Source organism: Paroedura picta, chromosome 3 (assembly GCF_049243985.1).
Source record: "Paroedura picta isolate Pp20150507F chromosome 3, Ppicta_v3.0, whole genome shotgun sequence".
NCBI lineage: Eukaryota > Metazoa > Chordata > Lepidosauria > Squamata > Gekkonidae > Paroedura > Paroedura picta.
In genome coordinates, this window is record NC_135371.1 from 165,741,851 (window position 1) to 165,769,210 (window position 27,360).

General features: G+C 47.9%; 1 protein-coding gene and 1 long non-coding RNA gene across 2 annotated transcripts in view; one reads left to right on the forward strand and one right to left on the reverse strand.

Annotated features, from left to right (window-relative positions):
* Positions 1-27,360, forward strand: part of NCKAP1L (NCK associated protein 1 like) — a 92,953-nt gene that overhangs the window by 3,393 nt on the left and 62,200 nt on the right. The window contains exons 2-11 of the mRNA XM_077329262.1: positions 4,343-4,453; positions 6,879-6,971; positions 11,395-11,451; positions 14,180-14,322; positions 15,974-16,064; positions 20,118-20,255; positions 21,454-21,502; positions 23,508-23,664; positions 24,727-24,783; positions 25,209-25,305. Of these exons, the coding sequence (XP_077185377.1) occupies positions 4,343-4,453; positions 6,879-6,971; positions 11,395-11,451; positions 14,180-14,322; positions 15,974-16,064; positions 20,118-20,255; positions 21,454-21,502; positions 23,508-23,664; positions 24,727-24,783; positions 25,209-25,305 (993 nt within the window). The remainder of the gene's footprint in view (positions 1-4,342; positions 4,454-6,878; positions 6,972-11,394; positions 11,452-14,179; positions 14,323-15,973; positions 16,065-20,117; positions 20,256-21,453; positions 21,503-23,507; positions 23,665-24,726; positions 24,784-25,208; positions 25,306-27,360) is intronic.
* On the reverse strand, positions 3,904-13,495 carry LOC143833432 (uncharacterized). The gene is made up of 3 exons (XR_013229634.1): positions 13,460-13,495; positions 9,217-9,263; positions 3,904-4,583 (listed from the first exon to the last, which is right to left on the reverse strand). It is a non-coding gene; the product is annotated as an uncharacterized LOC143833432 (long non-coding RNA).

A 27,360-nucleotide genomic window follows, 5' to 3' on the forward strand; every position in this document is an offset into this window, starting at 1 on the left:
GAAAAGAGCAAGAGTCCGGTAGCGCCTCAAAGACTTACAAAACTTGTGGCAGGGGAGGGGCTTTCGGCAGTCACGTTTTCAGATAAAAAGAAATGAGCAGTGACTCATGAAAGCTCCTGCCACAAATTTTGTTAGTTTTTAGAGTGTTGCTGGGACTCTTTTCCCTTGCTCCAGACCGATGAACCTGCTGGCCCATTTGATCTTCAGATTCCAATTTATCGTATTGCCCTCGGCGTTTACAGAGTACCCATCTCGCTCCGCTGGAATCCAGGTCCATGGGTTTGTGGCTGAGACTATGGAGACATCACACTGCATTATGCCTCTTGCTCTTATCTTGTCAGCTGCTCCTTATCTGGGGGCTAAAGGAGGCCTAACAGGAAGGAAACAGAAATGCAGCTGACTGAGGCCTCTTAGGCCCCTTCAGGCCTTGTGGGCGAACAGAAAGACGCCACCAGCAGCTGCTTCCTGTCCTTGAGGGCAGGGCGTGGGCCGAGGAGTCGGTGAGGCTTCCCCATTCACAACAGCAGCCGTGTGCGATGTGGTTGCCGCCTAAATGGAAAACACCCTCTCACTCATGCAGACTTCCACACACTGGTTGGATTATAATAACCACTGCAAACTGCCTCAAATGTAGGGTTGCCAGCTCCGAAGATGATGGACAAGGGCTGTGCAAGTTCTCTGGAAAGTTCTTTGAGCACTCTCGGGTGCATTTCATCCGGACCAGGGGATTTGAACTCATCCAGTGCAGCTAAATGCCTCTCGACAACCTCTCTATCCATGTTAACCTGCCACCCAGACACTATCCTTTGGCTATGGCCATCTCTAGATGCGCCTAAACACTTTGACCTGTGGGAAAAAACAGATGTAAAATAGGCACTAAGCCTTTCTGCTTTCTCTGCATCTTCCGTTAGAGATTGTCCATCCGCACCCAACAGTGGGCCTATTGCCTCCTTTATGTACTCTGGACCTATTTGCATTGTTGTACTGTTGCATTGTTTATATTGTTTATACTGTTATATTGTTGTATAGTTTCAACTATTAGTTATTATTATAATGTTGTTCAAATGTTATAGACTGTTTCATGTATTGTTCTTTGTTCTTATGTAAACCGCCCTGAGCCTCCGGGGAGGGCGGTATATAAATATAATAAATATATAATAAATATAATAAATAAATAGGGGAACTGATCCCTGTATCTGGATAGGGTGGCCAGCTCTGGGTTGGGGAATACCTGGAGACTTTGGGGGTGGAGCCAGGAGTGGGCGGGATTTGGGGCGGGGAGGGACCTCAGTGGAGGTCCCTCCTGGAGAGGGTTGCCCGCTCTGGGTTGGGGAATACCTGGAGAAAATGGCTGCTTGGGAGGGTGGACTCCATAGCATTAGAGTCCACCCTCCCAAGTAGCCCTTTTCTCCAGGGGAACTGATCTCTGTAGCCTGGAGAGGAGTTATAATGGTAGGGGGTCCATCTGGTATGAGGGTCCCAATTTCTCATTGCTCCAAACAGGGAACATACAACACTAATTTGAAAGATGTGTGCATATAGCACGCATTAGTATGCTCACCACATTTTTCTTGTTTGTTCAAATGATTTTTCTTTTCCAGGTGATTCACTTGAATGTCCCTATCGCAGGTTTATGGTGCCTGTTATGGGGCCTTTGGAGGACGTGTTAAGCCAAACAGACCATTCTCCCCAATTAGTTTAGAGATATGGCTTGTTAGGTTATCAATGGGATCTTTCGGCCGGTTTTACAGAGTCCTTCTCTCCGCAGTGAAAGCCCTCGTAAATGAGCGAAAACAGTGTGAGCGTTCAATCAAGGAGACTTATTTTGGGAACTAGAGGTCTACAGCCGGAGATAACACAGAGACTCCTACATACAATAATCCTTAGGAGGAAAATAACAAGAGTTGAAATGTCATCGTGATAGCTTCAGATAATATTATATTTGTCAATCCGGGAGAGAGACCAGCAGTGTGTTAGAGAAGATACACCGTTGGGTATCAATAATACTGAACACTGATTCATATTATTGAACCCAGAGAAAGTGTGTCTGTCCCTTTTAATACATGAAACATATGAGGGAGGACCGTTTCTGCACCGGAGACTCCGTGATGGGCTGCAGGCTGGATTTGAGCTTGGGCAGTCTGTCCCGCCTCTTTCTGCTCCTGCAAGGGGTGGGAGGAGCATTTGGCTTGGGGCACCTCGTCGGCCCCAGATTTGTGCTCCTGCACTGGAGCTGGGGCAGAAAAGTTCCCAGTGTGGAAACCGCCCAGGTATGAAAACTGGTCCTGTGATGCTAGGAGCTTCCTGGGAAGGTACAATGATGTAAATCAATGTCAGATTGGTGTTAAAGGTTTGGCCGGATGCTAGATGGGTTTAAACTTGTGTTAGATATGCTGATGAACCTAGATAGAGATCCCTTCCCCTAGGGAAGGACGCCTGGCCTGGACCAGGGCCAGGGCCTTTTCGGTCCTGGCCCCTGCCTGGTGGAATGAGCTCCCGGGAGAGCTGTGGACCCTGCGGGATCTTTCATCGTTCCGCAGGGCCTGCAAAACGGAGCTCTTCCGCCAGGTTTATGGTTGTGGCCAAGGCTGACACCTATGCTCCCCCCCCCCCCGGGGATTTGGGATCTGGAACCAGGAACCATCAGGATCCCCTCTCCACCTGCCGATAGTGGGAGGGGGGAAGTTGATTAGCTGATCTTGCCATCTTAGTTAGTTAGCTAATAATGTTAAAACTGTAATTATTGTTTTAATGGACTTTTAATGGGGTTTTAAGATGTTGTAACCCGCCACGAGCCGCAAGGGAGTGGCGGGGAATAAATCGAATAATAATAATAAAGAGTCTAAGGTTGGGCGATGGCCACTTCAGTGGCCGAATCACCCAACCCTAATCAAGACATCCTTTGAAGACAATGTCCTGCAGGAGGAGTGCTGGTGACATCAAATGCTTACCTTATGGGCCCAGTGAAGCGGAGGAGAAATCCACGCTGTCTCTGACATCCTGAATACGGCTGCCAGCTCCATTTTGTTGGGATCACAGACCCATAGATTTTTGATCCTTATGAGAACCTATTCTTCTTTAATGCGTGGGTTCGATTCATTGATGATTGGAGCTTGACTTTCTCATTGGTACTCAAAGTGTATTACATGGAGTGAGTCAATACAATCAACAGGGTGGGACATTCAGTAACTAATGAAGTAAGATCTGGGCTGTCGAACCTGCCAGAAATCCAAAAACCGAACTGAAGCAAAGGATTAGCATGACATATTACATGTAACAAAATTACAGAGTAGGACCCTTCTGACAGCAAACTGTACTCAGCAGTGTAGACCACAGTCCGTGTTGATTTATCCAAGTAACTTTCAGTGCCATCCAAACCAAGTGTACTCATAATCCGACTAGGGTCTACTCAGTGGGGCTTACTCACAGGAAAGTGCTTTTAGGAATGCACTGTTGAGAAACCGTTTTGTACAATGCTGCCTTACTGCCTGCAGAGAAAAGCACTCTTGAATAATTTTGTTTTAATGAGTTTGTGGAAAGCCAAGAGTGGGGGAGCTTCCCTGACATCAGACAGGCCACAATAGAGAGGGCAGTTGTGGATTCTGCCCATTTGCAGGTTGGCCCCTACAGAAGACCCTACTTGGGTGAGCCAAGCTGTCATAGAATCAGAGTTGGAAGGGGCATCCAGAGTCATCTAGTCCAACCCTCTGCAGAATGCAGGAAATTCGTGGCATAGGATAGGGGAAGAGGTGGTCTGTATTTGCTTCCTCAGCATCTTCTGCTACTGTACGGTGTGATCATAAATTGGTTGTCTTGGAAGCCTGCAGTCTTTACCCCCAACTCCTTTTCCCTTGGCAGAGTTTAAATCTGCAAGAGGGCAAAGCACCAAACTGCTTAAAATAGAATAAAATAATTCTGTTGTGAAGAGAACAAACTTTGTGAGTATGAAAGGAGAGAGAGAGGGGGGTCCTAATTGTTTAACTGCTCTTCATTCATTCTTCTGTTCTGGAGGCAAGCAGGGAGGAAGTGTGGTCAAAGGAGCCGGAAGTCTCCAATGGAACCAATGAGGAAGAGATATTTTGGGATTCACCAGGAAGTTCCTATTCTAACTATGCTAAATACACATCTCCTCCGATGCCCCCTGCAGGATATCTTCATATGCTCTTGAATCATGCACAGTACAGTTCTAGCAGATTCCAACTTTTTCTACCCATTATTTTTTCAGTAAGGGGAAGGATTATCCAGGGTCTTAGCTGGGCCAGCTTGTAAGAGAGGAGGCCGTGACTTAGATAACTGTCCCCACAGGAGAGCTAATGACCGAAGCTTTTGTTTACCTTTGCAGACATGCACCGATCCCCGAGCCAAGCCGCCCTTCTTCACAGAGAAGACCATGGAGCCTTGCATCAAATATATCAACAAAAAGTTCCCCAACGTGGACACACGGAGCAGCACGGTGAGTGAGACCCTCAGAGCTGGGGTGGGGAAGTCAGATCTGCTCGGCTCCTGGCAATAGAGGGCTCTTTTTCTAGCAGCACTGGCAGGCACGGTTGAATTTGCAGCAAGTTCTAGAGATCAAAGATGACCTTTACAGAGAAGCAAGAATGGATGCTGGATTTGTTCTGGTCCTACCATGATGCTCCATGATGCAGCTGATAGCGCTGCCATCCTTTAGATCAGGGGTTGCTAAACTGTGGCTCTCCAGATGTTCATGGACCACAATTCCCATGAGCTCTTGCAAGAACATACTGGTAGGGGTTCATGGGAATTGTAGCCCATGGGCATCTGGAGAGCCACAGTTTGGCCACCACACCATCCAAGTAGTGCCTGGGGATCTTTTAGTATTATAGCTCAGTGGTCCCCAACCTTTTTCAGGCTGGGGACCGGCCGCAGCAGGGAGGGCGATTGCTCGGCTGCTCATGCCGCGCATGTGCGGGACTGCTTAGAATCATATAATCCTAGAATCATAGAGTTGGAAGGGGCCATACAGGCCATCTAGTCCAACCCCCTGCTCAACGCAGGATCAGCCCAAAGCATCCTAAAGCATCCAAGAAAAGTGTGTATCCAACCTTTGCTTGAAGACTGCCAGTGAGCAAAGGTTGCTTCCCTCTCCCCCTCCTCCCACAGTAAGAAGCTTGCCGGGCCGCAAGCTTGCGGCCTGGGAAGTTTCTTACTGCGGGGAGGGGGGGGGGCGGGGAGAGGGAGCCGCGAATCAGTGCCAGGCCTACGCAGCCCGGAACTGGGCCGCAGCCCGGTGGTTGGGGACCACTGTTATAGCTGATCTAAGGTGACCAGATTTTAACATTGGTAAAGCGGGACACCATTGACCGGGGGGGTTCTTGATTAAAAATTTAGTCCATATGGAGCAACAAAAAGTTTCATAGAACGCATAGAATGCAAAAATAGTATTGTAATATATATATATATTGTAATTTCAACATAAGTACAATTTGCCAGGTGCCCCCAGGTGTCCCTCCAAAAGTGGGGCAATCTGGTCACCTTAAGCTGATCTCACTGTAGCGATCAGCTCATGGTAGCAATGTCTCACTATCTAGGTCCCACAACAGCACTGCGAGTTTCTTACAGTGGTGTGTGAGTGTGGGTGGGTGTGTGTGAGAGAGACAGAGACAGAGAGTGCCTGTGAGGAAGGAAATAGCATTTTCCAGGAACAAACTACTACATTTTGAATACTGTGAAGGTGTTGGGCACCACTTGCACATTTATTGCATATTGTAAAACAAGGATCCAGCATAAAGTTTGCGTCCAATGGAACCTTTAAGATCAATAAAGTTTAATTCTGGGTAGAAGCTTTCATGAGCATGCACGTTTCTTCAGATATATGCACACAAAAGCTTCTACCCAGAATTACAGTTGATCTCCAGAATATAGAAGTCATAGAGCCTCCGGGGAGGGCGGTATATATGATAGATAGATAAATAAATAAATAAATAAATAAATAAATAAATAAATAAATAAATAAATAAATAAATAAATAAATAAATAAATAAATAAATAAATAAATAAATAAATAAATAAATAAATAGAATCATAGAATCATAGAGTTGGAAGGGGCCAGACAGGCCATCTAGTCCAACCCCCTGCTCAACGCAGGATCAGCCCAGAGCATCCTAAAGCATCCAAGAAAAGTGTGCATCCAACCTTTGCTTGAAGACTGCCAGTGAGGGGGAGCTCACCACCTCCTTAGGCAGCCTATTCCACTGCTGAACTACTCTGACTGTGAGAAATTTTTTTCCTGATATCTAGCCTATATCGTTGTACTTGTGTTTAAACCAATTACTGTGTGTCCTCTCCTCTGCAGCCAACGGGAACAGCATCCTGCCCTCCTCCAAGTGACAACCTTTCAAATACTTAAAGAGTATTTACTTAAAGTCAGTTGCCTCGGAGAACCTAGCTGCTTTGGAGGATGATTGTATGGCTTTTACTCCACTGAGATCCCCCCTTCCCAAAAAAAGAAAACTTTGCCCTCCCCAGAAGCCACCCTCAAATCTCCGGGAGTTTCTCAGCTTTATTTGCCCTTGTGCAAGAGAGTTGTGCAGTGCTGGGCCTTGTGTAGGGGCAGCCTCCAGGTGGGGGCCTGTGGATCTCCTGGAAGGGTCACTCTCCCACACAACTGGCTCATCTCCAGGGGATAGAGATCAGTTCCCTTGGAGAAAGTGGCTGCTCTGGAGGGTGAACTCTATGACTCTATACCCCTTTCCCTGTTCTTCCCAGGCTGTGCCCCCAAACCTCCAGTTGTTTCCCAACCCTACCCACTGTCCCCTGCTGGGGGCCAGGAAGGACCTGGCGTCAGGAGCTTTATACAACCATGATGTTTTCTAAAGGGTCAGTTCTGCTTATTCACACCCTGTTTTTCTTTGCAGCAACATCTGGGGCCAGTCCACAAAGAGAAAGCAGATATTTTCCGGGCGCTCAATGCCTATTATCAGACCTTCGTGGATGTGCTAGAATTCCGGGTGAGTGTTAGTAAGGGATGGGGGTTTTTCCTGAAGGCACCACTTTCAAGTGACTGTATTCCATCTGAGAAAAACTCGGAAGGAGGCAGACATTCTCAAGGTACGGCTTCTGTCATCTCAGGGTCAGCTTTGATTGGGAAAGAAGAAGAGCTGGTTTTTATGCCTGAAGGAGTCTCAAAGCGGCTTACAGTCGCTTTCCCTTTCCTCTCCCCACAACAGACACCCTGTGAGGGAGCTGAGGCTGAGAGAGCCCTGATATTACTGAAGAAGAAGAAGAGTTGGTTCTTATATGCTGCTTTTCTCTACACTGAGTCTCAAAGCGTCTTACAATCACCTTCCCTTTCCTCTCCCCACAACAGACACCTTGTGAGGGAGGAGACGCTGAAAGAGCCCTGAGATTACTGAAGCAGAAGAAGAGTTGGTTCTTATATGCCTCTTTTCTCTGCCTGAAGGAGGCTCAAAGCGGCTTATAGTCATCTTCCCTTTCCTCTCTCCACAACAGGCACCCTGTGAGGGTGGAGAGGCTGAGAGAGACTGAAGAAGAAGAGTTGGTCTTTATATGCCCCCTTTCTCTACTCGAAGGAGTCTCAAAGCGGTTTACAATCACCTTCCCTTCTCTCCCCACAACAGACACCCTGTGAGGGAGGTAGGGCAGAGATAGCTCTGACAGCACTATCAGGACAAGCCCAAGGTCACCCTGCTGGCTACCTATGGAAGAGCGGGGAACCAACCCTGGCTCGCCAGATTAAAAGCCAGCACTGTTAACCACTGCACCGAACAGCCCCTGTTGGGTGCTGCACTCTTTCAGAATGCAAGAAATCCTATTCTGGGTGGATCGTGGCAGGCAGATATCATGGGGGCAAAGGGGTTACATGTTTAGGGCACGTGGTGAGCTAATGTGACAATGCTGATGTTTTGAGGTTCAATATAAATAAAGGGTACATTATAACTAAAGGGTTCAGTTATACTGACACCCCCCCCCTCCAATACCAGTATTTCCCTATATTCCTGAATCCCAATACTGGTATGGGATTCGGTAAATATTCAAGAATGACGAATTTTTTCAGCTCCACTATACCTTATGGAGACTATTATCGTCAACGGTCCCTATAGGGTATAATGGAGAATCGATCCAGGAGCATATGATGTTCTGAGGGCTTTCTTGCCCACCCCTAGAGTTTTCATTTCTGCACTTCATTTCTACAAGTTCGATATAGTGGTTGGGATCGCGGACTTCTAATCTGGCAAGCCAGGTTTGAATCCACACTCCTCCTCCACATGCAGCCAGCTAGGTGACCTTGGGTTCGCCACAGCACTGATAAAACTGTTCTGATTGAGCAGGAATATCAGGGCTCTCTCAGCCTCACCTCCCTCGCAGGGTGTCTGTTGTGGGGAGAGGAAAGGGAAGGCGGTTGTAAACCACTTTGAGACTCCTTCGGGTAGAGAAAAGCGGCATATAAGATTCTCCTCCTCCTCCTCCTCCTCCTCCTCCTCCTCCTCCTCCTCATAGAATCATAGAATCATAGAGTTGGAAGGGACCTCCTGCGTCATCTAGTCCAACCTCCTGCACTATGCAGGACACTCACATCCCTATCGCTCATCTAATGTAACTTGCCACCCCCTTGAACCTTCGCAGAATCATCCTCTCCGTCAGATGGCTCTCCAGCCTCTGTTTAAAAATCTCCAAAGATGGAGAACCCACCACCTCCCGAGGAAGCCTGTTCCACTGAGAAACCGCTCTGACTGTCAGGAACTTCTTCTGGATGTTTAGATGGAATTTCTTTTGCATTAATTTCATCCCATTCATTCTGGTCCGTCCCTCTGGGGCATGAGAGAACAATTCTGCTCCACCCTCTCTATGGCACCCTCTTCTAGCCCTCCCCTGGAACAACAGTCTCTTAGTCTGCTTATCAAATCCCCCAGCCTCTCATTAGTTCATTGGACAGCCTGGGGCAAGGGCAACAGGATGCAGTGTGGTTTAGAAGTTGCTGCTTGAAAAATGAAACAAAAAACAACTCCCGAATTAGTCTGTGCTATAAAGTAAAATCAGAACAATATAATCCCCTCCTCTCCCCCCTCTCCAATGTAAAACCTAAATCAGAACAAAACACAAAAAAACAGAACATAAATGCAGGAGTACCAAAATAGAATTAAAATGAGAGTATAAAGTCACATTTGTGTACCCAAAGCATTTGCAAGAGATGCAAAGATAGCATGTAGATAAATAATCTTGACACTTTCGTACCTCTTAAGAAAGCCAGCTTCTCAGGAAGTGAAGGGACCATTTTTTTCCTGAAGGAGAAAGATGAAGTGCTCATTTCTGTCTTAATGCTACACAGAGTTTACAGCCGAATGTATAATGAGATAGATCTTTAATGTCCAAGGACAGAAACACAAACATTTGTCACTGTCTTCAAAGTTATCCTGGGCTGATTCAAGCAGCATGTTGGGGATGTGTGAAGGGAAAGATGTTTTATTCTGTTTTATATATATTATATATATATATATTTGCCAACCTGGATCCAGTCAGGATGGGATAGTAGGTCATGTGTAGGCAGAACTGCATCCTTACACTGTCAGGCTTACAGTGTTTATCTTAGGGTTGCCAACCTCTAGGTGGCAGCTGAAGATCTCCTGGATTACACCTACTCTCCAGGCAACAAATATCCATTCACCTGGAGAAAGGGGCTGCTTTGGAAGGTGGACTTTGTTATACTCCAGTGAAGTCCCTCCCCAAACACCACCCTTCTCGGGTTGCGTCTCTCCCCCAAATCTTCAGGTATTTTCCCACTCAGAGTTGGCAACCCTAGCTTAGTACTAATAATGGGTTGTGCCACCCACTGTAACATACCATTGTTTCCACCAAACAGGTAGAGATTGATGGGTTTCTCGAATCGAACTGGAAAGCAATGGGCATTTCTGCCACTGTGCACCTTCTCACGCTCTGGGTCCAAACCTTGCCCTGATCCTCAAATCTGGCTCTTTTTGGTAGCTACCAAAGCAATATGTGTTTGGACACTGGCACCCCCTCCTAAGGAGCGTCACACCCCCTTTCTTTTTGAGCCACAGTGCCACAGAAAAGTTTCTGGTATGCCATGTGTTCACCCTATTCTCTCGTCATTGTGTGAACATAAGCATGGTGGGGAACGAGGGATAGTTATGGGGGCAAAGGAAGGGCAAAACGAGGAGGGAAGAGCTATGAAGAAGTTTATCCTGGCAGGAAGGATCTGGCTTATGACTTGGTTTCTGGACCAGGGCCCCGATTCGGTCCAGTTTGGCTTTGGCGCTCATTAAAGTCAATGGCGCCATTGACTTTAACGGGAATTCCAGCATTTCTGCCTTTCCCATGGCCTGGGGGTGGGCGGGTTTAGTTACAGCCTCCAAACTTTCAGGGTTGCTCTGGGAGGATCTCCACTGACCCCTCTCTGAATTTCACAATGATTGGACCACGGGGTCCGCTTCCAGGGGTTCCGAAAAAGGTGCCCGCTCCATTCTATCCAATGGCACAGACTCTATTTTATTTATATTTGTTGTTGTTAGTTGCGTAGTCATTTCCGACCCATCGCGACCCCGTAGACAATGATCCCTCAGTCCTTCCTGTCCTCTACCATTCCCCGGAGTCCATTTAAGCTCACACCAACTGCTTCAGTGACTCCATCCAGCCACCTCATTCTCTGTTGTCCCCTTCTTCTTTTGCCCTCGATCGCTCCCAGCATTAGGCTCTTCTCCAGGAAGTCCTTCCTTCCTTCTCATGAGGTGGCCAAAGTATTTGAGTTTCATCTTCAGGATCTGGCCTTCTAAGGAGCAGGCAGGGCTGATCTCTAGGACTGTCTGGTTTGTTCGCCTTGCAGTCCAAGGCAAACATATATTTATATATTCCATTTCTATCCTGCCACTTGCTGTAGACTCATGGTGAGTTACATAAAACAGATAAAAGCCCCAATAAAACCAATCCCCTTAAAAACATGAACTACAAGAAGATGGCATGGTCCCCCTTCCACCCCTATTAGACAGTTGTCACAAGATGGGAGGATCGCATGATGGTACCACATTGGCTGGAGGAGGGGCCCCAGTTGTTCCTAACCCTGGCCTCAACCAAAGACCTGGTGGTAGAGCTCTGTTTTGTTTGTTTCCACGATTTTAGATCAGGATAGTAATGTATAGGAAAGCCCCCCCAACATGCTGTAGTCCCAAATTGAATTGGGCCAACGCACACGTGCAAAGCTCAGAACTTCAGAACATACCTCTGCATCTGACCCACTTATAGCCCAGGGAGGTAGCTTAGATCCTCATTCGGCCCTGATTTTGTTAGGGACTCCAAGGATGCTATGCAGCAAGAAACGGAGGGGTAATACCCACAAGGTGGATGAAAATCCAGGTTTCTATGATAGTTGTTCAATCACTGCCCACTTTTCTGTTTTAGGACCACGTCTATGAACTGTTGAACACCATCGATGCCAGCCAGTGTTTCTTCGACATTGTGAGTATCTCTGGAATGAAGCATGACTTCCAGTTGTTCAAGTGATACAGTTCATGGGAATTGTAGTCCATGGACATCTGGAGAGCCACCGTTTGACCACCCTTGGATCCAGATGTTCTGGCAACCAGGGTCAGCATTAAACAGGGACCTGAGAAGATAGCTGTGGGTAAGATGGAAGGAAAGCATGCACGAGCCCATGGCTTGGTTTTGGGAAGGCTTGGTTTTGGGGATCATCTAAACCAGGGGTAGTCAAACTGCGGCCCTCCAGAGGTCCATGGACTACAATCCTCATGAGCCCCTGCCAGCAAATGCTGTCAGGGGCTCATGGGAATTGTAGTCCATGGACATCTGGAAGGCCGCAGTTTGACTACCCCTGACCAGGCCTCCTGGCAGCTGGTAAGCTGTTGATGCTATTACCAAGTGTGAGAACTCATGTAGATGTGGTGCTGTTGAACTAATAGGAGAACTCAGTGCAATGCAGTGGTTAGAATTTGGGTTGTGGTTTTTGCAAGAACTTGAGGGACCTAAGTGTGGTGCCAATGCGGAAGAGTCCCCGCAGAAGATTTAAGAACGGTGTGGTCAAGGGGCCATATTCTGCCTTCAAGCATACTGGCAACTGGTTCCATATCCATAAATGGCTGCAGGATGGCTCCCTTCTAGTGATTTAGATTTCCTAATCAAGGAGTTCCAGGTGCAAGCATTAACCTCCAGCAGGCATGACTCAGCATGGCTGCCAAGCTTTACTAGTACTGGGAGGCTGTGCCTAACAGGCTGAAAAGTATAAAAAAGGAAGCAGCAGCAGTAGCAGCTAGTATGGTTGACATTCCATCTGGAGTTGCCAGCCTCCAGGTGGGTCATGGAGATATCCTGCTATTACAGTTGACCTCCAGACAATAGAGAGTTGCTTTGGAGCAAGTGGCTGCTTTGGAGCAGGAGCTATATAGCCCGGTTTCCTGCTAAAGTCCCTCCCCTCCCAAGCTCCGCCTTCTGCAGGCTCCACCCCCCCAACTCTCCAGGTATTTCCCCACTCAGAATTTGCAGACTTAGCTTCACTGGCAAGGGGTGTGGCCGTTGCTGTGGTGAAGATCCCCCTTGAGTAAGAGGGCCATAAGAGATAGCTGCCTTTGCATATCTTGTGAATAGGGTATCTTGTGCCATTAAAGTATATTGGGGTTTGCCAAGTTACCTTGCCCCACTGAGCTTTGGCCACGCATTCGAGAGCCCTCGCCGCTGTCCAGAAATGTCTCTGCCAAAACACCAAGTTGACATCCCCACTCAGTTCCCTTGGAGGGCCAACCACAGGAGTGAATGGACAGTTCTCAGAAGAGAGGAGAAGCAAGCAGTGGGGTCCCACGAGGATCGGTATTGGGGCCAGTGCTATTTATCGGGGTATGAGATCAGGTCCCACCCCACTTAAGGTTCCCGGGCACAGTACTAGACTGTGCCCAGAGCTGACAGATGATCTACCCCCTGGTTTCTATCATCACCAATGTTGTCTTCCGGACCGACTCCAGGAGGTCCGCTGTGGGGAGAGGAGTTGTTTGGTATTTTACCACCATGTTATAGATTTATAGTTTGGGGGAATTGTTATTGTATATATTGTGTGTGGTTTTTATGGAACTGGATATTGTTTTATGCCAAATTACTGTGAACCGCCGTGAGCCAGCTTCCTGGGAGTGGCGGTATACAAATCGAATGAATGAATGAATGAATGAATGAATGAATGAATGAATGAATGGAATGAATGGGTGGATAAAGTATTCAGAAATGATCTGGAACAACAGCAGCAGTAGCAGCAACAACAAAAACCAAGAACCAGCAACCAGCAACAACCACTACCCACAACCACAAGCACTATTATTTTGATTTATTACCTGCTGTGTCCAGTCAGGCTGGCTCATGGTGGGCTACAAGATAAAAGCCCACATAAAATCACCCCCCCCCATTAATCCTGACCCAACCCCTCTCCCTCCAGTACTGGATAACTTAACTCACTACCCAAACCCACCCATCCAATCTGGCAAACCTCCTTCTGTGCTTCTGGGTTTTTGGGAGCAGGCCCAATGATCCAGCCATTGTGACATCTCGGGATGAGTGGTGTAGTGGCCCAGTTAGAATCATAGAGTTGGAAGGGTCCTCATGGGTCATCTAGTCCAACCCCCTGCGCTATGCAGGAATAGAATCATAGAATAACAGAGTTGGAAGGGGCCTCAGTTTGCAGATGACACACAAAGTTATTCAAAACTAATTATTCAGAATTAATTATTCAAAATTATTCATGATGGTGGCAACCAAGGCTGATGGTGGAGAGCTCCAAGAGGACCCCCCACCTACTTGTCAACCTGTCCCCTCCTCTTCTTTCAGCTGTTGGTTGCCAGAAGGCTCTTCCCCCCCCCCCCCCCCATTATGGTCACAAAGAAGGAGAGAGAGATGAGAATGTGGGCAGCTGACAAGGGGAAAGGAAAGAGAGGGATGCAAAGGGAGGGCTGACCTGCAACCCACTTTCAGAGGCTTTAAGACCCACTTTGGGGTCTCAACGCTCACTGTTTTATGGTACCAGCTACCTGATCTTTTGGAACTGGAGAGATTAGGGACTGATCCTGGGACCTTTTGCATGCCAAGCGGATCCTCCACCATTAAGCCACAAACCTTCCCATAAAAATGTGCTTTCTAGATCGATGATAGATTACTCCTGACTTGCATCTACCTTCTCTTTGGTTTCCTGCAGCATGTGAATTACGACTTCACCAAGAATTACCTGGACCTGATTGTCACCTACGCGTCCGTCATCTTGCTCCTTTGCCGTATCGATGACCGCAAAGCCCTGATCGGGTTGTACAACTGTTGCCATGAGATGATCCATGGAACCAGGTCAGGGCCCCTTCTAGTCCAAGCCTCCTCCTCCTCAGGTTGCCTCCCTGAGACCTCACGCACTCCATGAAAGGCCTGTCTGATCTTTCTTGGAACCAGACCAAACGACCTACGCAAAGACTGAATGCTGAAATAGATAGAAAGAGGTCCCTGCTGTTTAGCTAAAATCTGCCTTCTTGTACGACTTCTGGAACTCTTTTGATTGGGCAGACGTTACTGGTTCCTTGTGACATCACAGAGAACCATTGTGATGTAATGGTTCTAGTGTTAGGCTAGAATCCAGGGGCCCACACTCAGAGCTTGCGTGTTGACCTTCAGTGTCCCTGCTGGTTGGGCTAACCTATGCTACATCCTACTCCACAGCAGTTGACTGTTTTCTCCCTTTGTTTTAAGCTGCCTGCTCCTGTCTTATTTGCCACTGGAATCCACATCTATCCTACTTAATTAAGAAACAAGAGTGATTTGTCAACTTGAGCTTTATTACATTTAGTGATAGTGATAGTGATGATTACTGTGTGCAGTTCTGGAGGCCTCACTTCAAGAAGGGCGTAGATAAAATTGAAAGTGTGCAGAGGGGAGCGACGAAGATGATCTGGGGCCAAGGGACCAAGCCCTATGAAGATAGGTTGAGGCACTTGGGAATGTTCAGCCTGGAGAAAAGGAGGTTGAGAGGGGACATGATAGCCCTTCTTTAAGTATTTGAAAGGTTGTCACTTGGAGGAGGGCAGGATGCTGTTTCCGTTGGCTGCAGAGGAGAGGACACGCAGTAATGGGTATAAACTACAAGTACAACAATATAGGCTAGATATCAGGAAAAAAATTTTCACAGTCAGAGTAGTTCAGCAGTGGAATAGGCTGCCTAAGGAGGTGGTGAGCTCCCCTCACTGGCAGTCTTCAAGCAAAGGTTGGATATACACTTTTCTTGGATGCTTTAGGATGCTTAGGGCTGATCCTGCGTTGAGCAGGGGGTTGGACTAGATGGCCTGAATGGCCCCTTCCAACTCTATGATTCTATGATTGATTTGCTTCAGTCTCCTTACTGAAGCAGAGTATCAAAGCATCAAGAGTGGTTACAAAAGCAGCATGTTGCAAGCCTCTGTGGCTAGGCTGCAAGCTGGATTACATCCCACACATCAGCAGATGGAGAGAGCTGAGCATAATGGTCGCTACTCCTTGCTTCAGCAAAACACACAGAGCTTCTCTTCTTTGAAGAAACAGGAAGCAGGCAGGAGCCCACCTTAAACGAAGGAATCTCCAGAGCATGTGATTGGGGTTTTCCCCCTGTAACCTCACCAGTGACCACTTGATGCCACTAGGGAGCACATAGGCACAGTAGCTTAAGCTACTTCAAGGCTGACTTCACGAAATTACTTGCTGATTGCAATTCCAATACATTCTTCTAACGAGGCTATCCTGTCTGCGGCAAGATTCCTCTCCTCTTGTGCTGGATCCTGACTAGCAGCACTTCACTAAGGAAAACCACTTTATTTTTGTTGTCTGGAAAGGCTCTGCATAAAGGAAACATGATAACTAACTCACAGCTCCAGAAGGACCTCTTGGAAGGTTCTGGCCATGCTCTTGCTCAGAAAAATGGAAAGCACAGCCCCTCCTGTTGACTAGCAGCCCTGACCTGTTTCTCTCCTGGCTACAGTGATCCCAGTTTCCCCCGCTTGGGTCAGATGATACTGGAGTATGAGAATCCTTTGCGCAAGCTGATGGAGGAGTTTGGACCACACACCAGGGTGAGTTCCTGCTGGGTCACCAGCATGCACTCTTCTTTTAGACTCCGGGTTTGGCACCCGAGGTCCATTCCTTGCCAAAATAAGCCTGATAATGCCGTTCCTCTGTTTTGCACGGACATCTCGTGTGGTTGTGAAGATGGCGGGTAACTGCTGCATGGTCCTCCTTCTCAGGTTGGTGTATCTTTTGGGAACATAGTTATGTGCCGTCTTAAAAGGTAAAGGTAAAGGTATCCCCTGTGCAAGCACCTTGGGGTGACGCCCTCCAGCGTTTTCATGGCAGACTCAACACGGGGTGGTTTGCCAGTGCCTTCCCCAGTCATTACCGTTTACCCCCCAGCAAGCTGGCTACTCATTTTACCGACCTCGGAAGGATGGAAGGCTGAGTCAACCTTGAGCCGGCTGCTGGGATAGAACTTCCAGCCTCATGGGTAGAGCTTTCAGACTGCATGTCTGCTGCCTTACCACTCTGCGCCACAAGAGGCTCTTATGTGCCGTCTTAGTTGATGGTAAAAGCATTGCTTCCCTGTGCAGTTGGTGCAAACAGATGGAGGAGCATTTGGAGGGTGGTTTTTCCATCAGGAAAACACTGGGCTGGGGAGGTTTATCCGTCCCTGTTCAAAAACGCTTTCATGCTGATGGCTTTTGGCGTCTTTTCAGCAGACCTGTAAGGTTCCTCTGGTTATGTAAGACGGAACTTTTATCAGCAGGAAAAGTGTTCAGCTTTTTTTTGCTTCCTTTTTTGACACTGACATTCTTAGCGTATTGTTCCTATTAGCTTTAAATTATGTTAGTTGTTCTAGAGCAGAGGTAGTCGACCTGTGGTCCTCCAGATGTCCATGGACTACAATCCCCATGAGCCCCTGCCAGCAAACGCTGGCAGGGGCTCATGGGAATTGTAGTCCATGGACATCTGGAGGACCACAGTCGACTACCCCATTTAACTTATTTAAAGTCTGAGTACACTGGCAGCCTTTTACCTTTTTATTTCAGAGCGTAAGCTTTTTTTTTTTTTAATATATAATTTTTTATTTTCCATTAAAGATAGAAATAGAATAAATATAGAGAATATACATAATAAACATTATGTAGATCATACTCTGGAAGTATTTTAGTAAAGAACTCCCTTCTATCCCCCGTATAGTTTAACTTCTTGCATAATTCCGGTAAGAACCTCATTGTTCTTGGGAAGCTTCTCCTGTTTCTCCATTGGCTGCCAATGTCAGTTTGGCCATCTGAGCCAAATCCGCCAATTTAAACAGCCAGTCCTCCACTGAAGGTAGTTCAGTTCTTGTACTTTCCATTTTCTGGCCAGGACTAATCTTGCTGCTGTCATCACGTAGAAAAATAAACTTCTGGTTTGCGTTGGGAGGCACTGCGGTGGTATAAATAGCATATATTCAGGTTACAATGGAAAGCTTAGACGCCACATTTTCTGCATAATTGTGTGAACTTTAGCCCAATACTTAGACACTTTTTCACATTTCCACCACATATGATAAAAAGAACCATTTTTTTCCCTGCACATTTCCAACATTTGTTATCACAGCTCTTTGCATTTCAGAGCGTAGGTTTGAATAGAAATTTGGCTCTTGAAGAAAATGTGTAGGTCTGCAAGGTGCCGCTGGGCTCTGACTTTGCTCTGCTGCTTCAGGCCAGCATTGGGACCCACCTGAATTTATTTAAACCATGGTATGCTATATTGTATGCTATAGTGAGCCTCTTGTGGCACAGAGTGGTAAGGCAGCAGACACGCAGTCTGAAAGCTCTGCCCATGAGGCTGGGAGTTCAATCCATTAAAGGTAAAGGTAAAGGTCTCCCCTGTGCAAGCACCGGGTCATGTCTGACCCTTGGGGTGACGCCCTCCAGCATTTTCATGGCAGACTCAATACGGGGTGATTTGCCAGTGCCTTCCCCAGTCTTTACCGTTTACCCCCCAGCACGCTGGGTACTCATTTTACCAACCATGGAAGGATGGAAGGCTGAGTCGACCTTGAGCCGGCTGCTGGGATTGAACTCCAGCCTCATGGGCAGAGCTTTCAGACTGCATGTCTGCTGCCTTACCACTCTGCGCCACAAGAGGCTCTACCTTTACCTTTATGCTATATTGTTGTTGGCTGTCCTGAACCATATTGGCTGTGGGAGAGATGGAATATAAATTTGAAAAATAAATGAATGAACATGCTGCGTCTGGTTTTTGTGTACAATAAATCCACTGGGGCCATATACCCACTCCATCTAATTCTATGTGCTCAAGTGAATTGCACCCATATAAGGCACCACCCCAGTAATGACTGGGGAAGGCACTGGCAAACCACCTCGTATTGAGTCTGCCATGAAAACGCTGGAGGGCGTCACCCCAAGGGTCAGACATGACCTGGTGCTTGCACAAGGGATACCTTTACCTTTACCTTAAGGCACCACAAAGAAGGGGAGAAAGAGGAGAAAGACTCAGGGTCCCCACTGAAGAGAAAAGTGCAGTATACATATCTAAATAAATATTTATTCATTTGTTTATGTTGCTTAAGAAATGTATATTCCCCTTCCTCCAGAGAGAAATTCCCATGTAATGGCCAACATAAATATACTCAATTATTAAATTAAAGTCTTCTATGTTCAACTTCAGTTTACTTAAAGAGTCTTATCCACAATGAAAACCAAGATAGACCTTGTTGCTTGGAGAATCTTTGTTTTTAGTCGAAATTAAATTGCAGAAAATCCTTTCTTTTTGAATGAAATTGCAGGCCTTTCAATTGACTGACCTTCCTCAGTGCCATTAATGATTCATTGTATGTAAATTTGTTTAGCTGTTTCCGTAGGCAACAGTTTGGTACATCATCTGTCCGTCTACCTGCCCATCACATTAAGATTTTAGCCTCGCCACTACCCCGCACAGTAATTTATCCTGACAGAGTCACTCGCTGTCACCCACCATATCTTCATAGTAGGTTGGGAATCTGAGCCTCGCTCTCAGTGTTCTTTCCCAGTCAACCCAAGAATGCTTTGTCAACAGGAAAAAATGGGCCCTATAGCAGAGGTCCCCATCTTTTTGAAGACTGCAGTCAATATCGAAACTCTGGCACAAAATGGCTGCCACAAGATGGCCGCCACAGAAGGTGGAGGCAACCACAAAATGGCTGATCTCCAGCCACACAGTGAAGAACCCTGTGCTTACGATGTCAGCGGCTGCTGTAAAAATGCTTTTAAAAATGTGTAGCCAATCAGAAGCCTTTCTGGGCAGAAGCCCCACCTGACCCTGCCCATTCTCTCAAAACACTTGGCGGGTGCCAGCAAAGTGTTGACGGGTGCCACGGAGCCCACAGGCCCCACCTTGGGGTTCCCTGCCTTACAGACTGAAGCATTTACAAGAAGCATTGTTGGGCACAGGGTGCATTAAACCCTCCTTCCTATCCTTCATTTCTATCTTCCCCTAACAGAGCTATTGTTGTTGTTAGCTGCAAAGTCGTGTCTGACCCATCGCGACCCCATGGACAATGATCCTCCAGGCCTTCCTGTCCTCTCCCATTCCCCGGAGTCCATTTAAGCTCACACCAACTGCTTCAGTGGACTCCATCCATCCACCTCATTCTCTGTCGTCCCCTTCTTTTGCCCTCAATCGCTCCCAGCATTAGGCTCTTCTCCAGGGAGTCCTTCCTTCTCGTGAGGTGGCCAAAGTATTTGAGTTTCATCTTCAGGATCTGGCCTTCTAAGGAGCAGTCAGGGCTGATCTCCTCTAGGACTGACCGGTTTGGTTGCCTTGCAGTCCAAGGGACTCGCAAGAGTCTTCTCCAGCACCAGAGTTCAAAAGCCTCAATTCTTTGACGCTCGGCCTTCCTTATGGTCCAACCTTCGCAGTCATACATTGCAACTGGGAAGACCAGAGCCTTGACTAAACACACTTTTGTTGGCAGGGTGATGTACCATTTTTAGGATGCTGTCTAGATTTGCCTAACAGAGTTACCTCAGAAAAAAAAATTAGGGAAGAAGCGTTAGCCAAGGTCACGGGTAATTTTGTCCACAGTGTCTTTACCAGCAGCCTATTCTTTCTCTCACCAGGCTGTGAGCAACGCCCTCCTTTCGCTGCACTCCCTCTTTGCCCGTCGGAACCAGTCCGCTGACCAGTGGCGAAGCGACCAACTCTTCAGTCTGATCAGCAACGCCGCGGGCATGTTAGCGCCTGCCAGTTCCGATACGGTGAGTGCGTGGCATGGAAGAAGAAGAAGAGCTGTGTTTTTTTGTACCCCTGCTCTCATCCAGCAGGACTCTTCTTATGAGTTCTGGGTAAAGTTTAGGTAAATGGTGGCCTGTTTTTGGGATTAGGGACACAGTGAGAACAGCTCACCCCATGCCGTTTTCTTGAATTTAGTTGAACCCTGGGGAGTTAATAGTTCATAGTCTGAGGAAGGGTGATTGCACTCGAAAGCTCACGCCTTGAATAAATCTTTGTTGGTCTTAAAGGTGCCACTGAACTCGGATTTTGTTGTGTTTTCCTGGGGAGCTGCTGTTTGACCTGTTGGGGTCTAAATGTTTCTGGGTTTCAAGTTTGTTACCTTATTGTGGCAAACAGTGGTTCCCTGGCTCCTCTTAGGCTGGAGAAAAACAGCACTGGGAAAGTACTTAAGCTCTAAGTTGCCACCTACCATGGCATCATTCTGATTTCAGTCCCTGTGCATTTGGGAATGAAATTTCGCTCAGTCTATAATTTTTGAGTGACACCTTCACTGACCTGGGCCAGTCTGTCATAGTCAGGTTCTAATTCTCTGATTCTTTGAGCTAGGATGGAAGAAGAAAAAGAAGAGTTGGTTCTTGTATGCCACTTTTCTCCAACCCAAAGGAGGATCAAACCTGCTTACAGCCGCCTTCCCTTTCCTCTCCCCACAACAGACACCCTGTGAGGGAGGTGAGGCTGAGAGAGCCCTGATATTACTGAAGAAGAAGAGCTGGTTCTTATATGCTGCTTTTCTCTACCCGAAGGAGTCTCCAAGCGGCTTACAGTCGCCTTCCCTTTCCTCTCCCCACAACAGACACCCTGTGGGGTGGGTGAGGCTCAGAGAGCCCTGATATCACTGCCCGGTCAGAACAGCTTTCTCAGTGCTGTGGTGAGCCCAAAGTCACCCAGCTGGCTGCATGTGGGGGCGTGCAGAATCAAACCTGGCATGCCAGATTAGAAGTCCGCACTCCTAACCACTACACCAAACAGGGAACAACAATGGTCCATGTTGCATGAGCATACCTCAAAGGCTCATAACCCTACATAGTCCAGCAGGAGAGGTTGTTGAGTCAAAAGCTCTGGAGTGGGTGTGGATCACCCAATTCCGTGTTAAACCCTCGAGATGAGATTGGTTCTGCAGAGACATAAAAATACATTCTAATTTTCCCCCCTCTTTCCCAGATGGCCTGTGAATACCTTTCTCTGGAGTTTCTTGAGCGATGGATTGTGAGTAAGTTGCCATTTCTTGCCGTGTCGATCTTATCCTTAGGCTAGGGTGGATGCCAGCTAGATCTTAAGCAAGTTCAGTTAGCAAGAAAATAGTAGTTTTCCCATCTGTGCATTTCCTTTTTCATTTCTTGCAGTATTTCTTGATTAAAATGTCTCAAGCCATTTTCACAGGTTCCGCTGGGACTATGTTCATGGTTTGTTTGCTTTGGCTCAGATGCTCTTGAGAAGGAGGCTTTTTCCCAGAGTACTTGCAGCATTACTGGTGTCTCCATGAGCCTCCTATGCCTTTCCTGCGATCATTCCTAGACTTGCTTTGCCATGGTGTTTTGTGGAAAATCATAGTAAAATAGGAGTGAAATTCACATGGACAGGAAAGTTTGGCTTTCTCCAGTCGTGCCCACATTGGCACCATTTCCCCTGCTCTGGATTCCTGCAGCAGGTATTATTCCCTGACACAGCACCTGAGGGGTTTTGATTTTGCTTTTTTAAGTCAGCAGATTGATCTATCACTATCGTGTTACCACAATTGGGTTCCTTGAATTCCCTGATTTTTAAATCGTTTTGGAGGGATATGCCTTTCCCCTTATATCCTTGCAATGAAAAGGACGTAGAGATTAAATTTTTCAAGGGAAGAAAACTGGGAGATTTTGAGAACCTGGTAGACCCATCGTGGTAACGCTATAAAAATGTCACCCGCCGACTATAAAGAAACAACAGAAAAGTTCCTTGATGGTGGAGGGAGATGACCTCGGTGGGGAAGCAAGGGAGGGAAAATGTGGGGAAACCTGTCATGCGGAAGCCCCTTTGCCAGTGTGCCTTATCCACAGCAGCAATGGGGATGCCCCACAAGCCCATAACTGTGTGAAAATGTCTATGTGTACTCTGCACTTTACCTTTGTTCCTGGAAAAAGAACCTGGACTTTGCCTCAAGATATCCCAATTTGTACTAAAAAAGAATCTTAATATTTGAAAAATGTGACTGTGAAGAACAAGGACGGTAGCACTTTCAGCCCAGGTTTGTGCTAGAGGTATCCACTGTGGGTCACTGAGGACTCACCTGGGCTTTGAGTCCCTGTTCCTAGAAGCAGCTGTCTGACCTATGCCCTGCTGCTCTCTATATGCCCACCTTCATCTCTGGTTTGCAGTAGGATTCTACTTTGCCACACCACAGCCTCATGTGAAAGTAGCAATGGGAGAGATACTGTTGAGACAGCTTGGTGTCCTTGCTGAGACTGGCAGCTCTAATGTGGAGAACTGTGTTTGATTCCCTGCTCCTCCACACGCAGCCAGCTGGGTGACCTTTGGCCAGTTTCTGTTCTTTCAGAGCTCACTCAGCCTCACCTACCTCACGGGGTGTCGATTATGGGGAGAGAACAGAAAGGCAATTGTAAGCCCCTGTGAGACACAGGAGGCCGGCTGGGTGACCTTGGGCCAACCCCAGTTCTTCTAGAGCTCTCTCAGCCTCACCTTCCTCACAGGGTATCTGTTGTGGGGAGAGGAAAGGGAAGGTGATTGTAAGCCGCTTTGAGACTCCTTCAGTAGTGAAAAGCGGGGTACAAAAAACCACCTCTCAGCTCTTCTCCAGGCAAAGATCTGGCAGCTCTCCTCGGAGCTGATGCGGGAGGTAAAGGTAAAGGTATCCCCTGTGCAAGCACCGAGTCATGTCTGACCCTTGGGGTAACGCCCTCCAGCGTTTTCATGGCAGACTCAATACGGGGTGGTTTGCCAGTGCCTTCCCCAGTCATCACCGTTTACCCCCCAGCAAGCTGGGTACTCATTTTACCGACCTCGGAAGGATGGAAGGCTGAGTCAACCTTGAGCCGGCTGCTGGGATCGAACTCCCAGCCTCATGGGCAGAGCTTTCAGACGGCTGCCTTACCACTCTGCGCCACAAGAGGCTCATGATGCGGGAGGTAGATTTCCCCAAAGTTTCTAACGTCAATAACCCAGTGTCTTGAGGCCTAGCCTCTTGTTTCCCTCCTCTCACTGTCGATTGCCTCTTCCAGTCGGGTTCCTGCTGTGCCACAGCTGCCTGGCCTCCACCCAGAGCTGCCTGGATCTGTGGCGGACAGCCCTCCGGGGCTCACTGTACATCACTCTCGTCCGGGATGAGGTCCTTCAGATCCACAAGGTCACCGAGGAGGCCTTTGGCAGCATCAAAGGGTAAGGCACAGAGGGGAAGGCCATTCCTGCACAGTCACCGCGGTAAGGTCTATAGCAGGGGTAGTCAAACTGCGGCCCTCCAGATGTCCATGGACTACAATTCCCAGGAGCCCCCTGCCAGCAAATGCTGGCAGGGGGCTTCTGGGAATTGTAGTCCATGGACATCTGGAGGGCCGCAGTTTGACTACCCCTGGTCTATAGGGATTGCTCAAGGCACAGAACGCGGCAGGAGCTGTCCGGCTGGTGTGGGTGCTGGGAATTCACAAAACTACCATGGAGCCTCTTCGAGCAAATAAGAGGTCTTTGTTATGGTGAGCTCCATTTTAGACAGAAATAGGATTCCAATGTAGTCTAACTGGCTAGGATGGATGGAGATGCTCATAAGCAAAGTTCTGCTCTCACGAAGCCAAGATGGAGAAGTCTGGAAACGTGCGTGAGAGAGAGGTCAAAGCCGGGAGCAAGGAAGTTTCCCTGAGAATATCGATCTACACATCGAAAGGATAACCATTGTCATCATAGAATCGTGGAAGGGGCTAGCCCAGCCGCCTGCTCAGCTTGGTGTAGTGGTTAGGTTTGTGGACTTCTAATCTGGCGATGGAGGGATGGACCAATGGGAAAAAATTAATTCAAAAGATATTCCGTCTCAACATCCGGAAGACGTTCCTGAAAGTTAGAGTGGTTTCTCAGTGGAACAGGCTTCCTCGGGAGGTGGTGGGTTCTTCATCTTTGGAGATTTTTAAACAGAGGCTGGAGAGCCATCTGACGGAGAGGCTGATTCTGTGAAGGTTCATGGGGGTGGCAGGTGACAGTGGAAGACCGGTAGAGTTGTGAGTGTCCTGCATAGTGCAGGGGGTGGACTAGATCAGGGGTAGTCAACCTGTGGTCCTCCAGATGTCCATGGACTACCGTTCCCATGAGCCCCTGCCATCTGGAGGACCACAGGTTGACTACCCCTGGACTAGATGACCCAGGAGTTCCCTTCCAAGTATGATTCTATGATTCTATGACTCACTGGCCTGATCCGTTCTACTTTTCTTACAGTCTGTTTCTCTCTTTCTGCAGCTATGGGAAACGGATAGCTGATATCAAAGAATGCAAAGAACATGCTCTGACACACAGGTATAACTGTCCCTCCTTTCCCCGGTTTGTGGCCCAATCTGGGCTGCACCTCTCATGGATGGCTCACAGTCCTCCAGCGAGCTTCATGGCAGAGCGAGGATTCAATCTGGGGTCTCCCAGATTTTAGTCGGGTGCCACACCATGTTGGCACCCTTTGTTTGCCCGGATGAGGGCAGCAAAGGACGTCCTACGGTCTGCGTGTGTCCCTGTCAATGGCATAGTGCAGGGGTAGTCCAACTGTGGCCCTCCAGATGTCCATAGACTACAATTCCCAGGAGCCCCCTGCCAGTGAATGCTGGCAGGGGCTCCTGGGAATTGTAGTCCATGGACATCTGGAGGGCCGCAGTTTGACTACCCCTGGCATAGTGGAAGGGAAGTGTGTGAGTTTACCAGTGTCGCAAACCCTCGAGCCGATGTTTTCACAGTGGGCAGCTGCACCGGGGCCGGCGTACTTACCTGAGGAACGCTGTGCGAGAGATGGAGACCATCCTGGCCAACGAACCGGGGCTGCTGGGGCCAAAGGCAAGTGAAAACGGGCAAGACAGAGGAGGAATGTATGAGCAATAGAATAGTCTGTGCAATAGGAATGCCTGCAAGAATGCTAGCACACACACCGTATGTTAGTTGTATGCCCGCCCAAGTGTACACGTGCAAGTGTAAGTGGGTAGCACCTACATCTGTGTGTGTGTGTGTGTGTGTGTGCGCATGGGGGAACATGAATATAAGTGTAATAGCTGGCCAGGTATTGGTATTGGGCTGCTGCATCCTTCACTGGTCTTCCAAGCCAACCAAGCCGAGTGAGATGACAGGATGCAAGAGCCAGCTTGGTGTAGGGGTTAGGAGTGCGGACTTTTAATCTGGTGAGCTGGATTTGATTCCCCGCTTCCTCACATGCAGCCAGCTGGGTGACCTTGGGCTAGTCACAGCACTGATAAAGCTGTTCTGACTGAGCAGGAATATCAGGGCTCTCTCAGCCTCACCTCCCTCACAGGGGTCTGTTGCGGGGAGAGGAAGAGAAGGCAATTGTAAGCCACTTTGGGTAGAGAAAAGCAGCATATAAGAACCAACTCTTCTTCTTCTTCAGTAATATCAGGGCTCTCTCAGCCTCACCCACCTCACAGGGTGTCTGTTGTGGGGAGAGGAAGGGAAGGCGACTGTAAGCCGCTTTGAGACTCCTTTGAGACCCTTTGAACTCTTCTTCTTTAAAACAAACCAGCGAGCGAGCACATGTTCAGCTTTCCAGGCAGCAGGGAAATGTGTGTCTGGTGAGTCTAAGGGCATTTTTATATTTGATACCAAGGGAGATGCTAGGAGTGGTGTTGACAGACCTGTGTGTTTCAAGCCACGTCTGCCCCAATCGCATATAAAGTAGAGAGGGTGAAAAGTGTATCCTTTTTATATGTGGCTGAAGCTCACCTATGTTAAAATGCCTGGCAATGCTACACATAGTTGGGCCTTTGTATCGATTGTAAAAATGCGAGCCTTTTTCAACTATTTTACCACTGAGATACCCTGGGAACAACCCTCAGGCTTCGAGAAACCTCAGAAGTGGCACAATCATGCAGAATAGGGTCGGGAAGCATCGCTGTGGGCACGCCCACCCAGGGCCCCTCCCCTCCCCTTCCTGTTTCTCTCTTTCTCCCTCCAGGGTCATCATTGGCCATTTGGAGAGGGGAGGAGCAGGTTGACATGATCATGATCATATCACCTGATAAATGTCTAATAAACTTTAAATATATATAAGATATCAGTTAACTCCCACCCATTCAAGAAGCCCTTCCGAGGCCATCAAGAAACCCCAGGGTTTCATGAAACTCTGGTTGAAATAGCCTAGATTAACCAGATATGGGTTTATCTGCAACCAGGAGAGTCCTCAATTGATCTGTAGTCAGGAAAGCCTTCCATTTTGCATTCTCCAGCGTGGAAAGATACATACTCACAAGCTGCCCCCCCCCCCCGAGTCCGTTCCAGCATTGGAACTCATCCGAGGGGGAAATATCTGTTCTTATGACATGTGGTTTGACCCGAAAAGTCCCTTTTAACTTCAGTTCGTACCAGTTGCTCTTGAACGTTGTTAGTGCTGTAGGATGCTTAGGGCTGATCCTGCGTTGAGCAGGGGGTTGGACTAGATGGCCTGTATGGCCCCTTCCAACTCTATGACTCTATGATTCTATGATTCTAATCGATTACAGAAATCGAAGTAGGTTGAGTTTGAAGGTGAATGCAAGTTATAGCCAGTGTAAGTGGTTCAGTCGTCTTAGGGATGTGGTTAAATGAGAACAGAAAATTCCCAAACAAAAAGCAGCCTGAGTACTTGTCTCGGCATGGCTCATGGCGTTCCCCTTTAAAGCAGAGGAAAATTAAGCCTGCTTCTGCCCAAATGCCTTCTACCGGGAGCCTGTTCCCCATCTGATCCCAAACCCCTTACCCCCCAAGCCCATGCAAGGCACAACTCATTACATGGAGCCTGGATTATACTGCAGCTGCTCGGAGATGAAAAGGCACGAGGCCCCAGGCCAGTGTTCAACTGGAAGGCTTGGACTACTTTGAAAGAGAAAAAGTTTGAAGATTGGAACA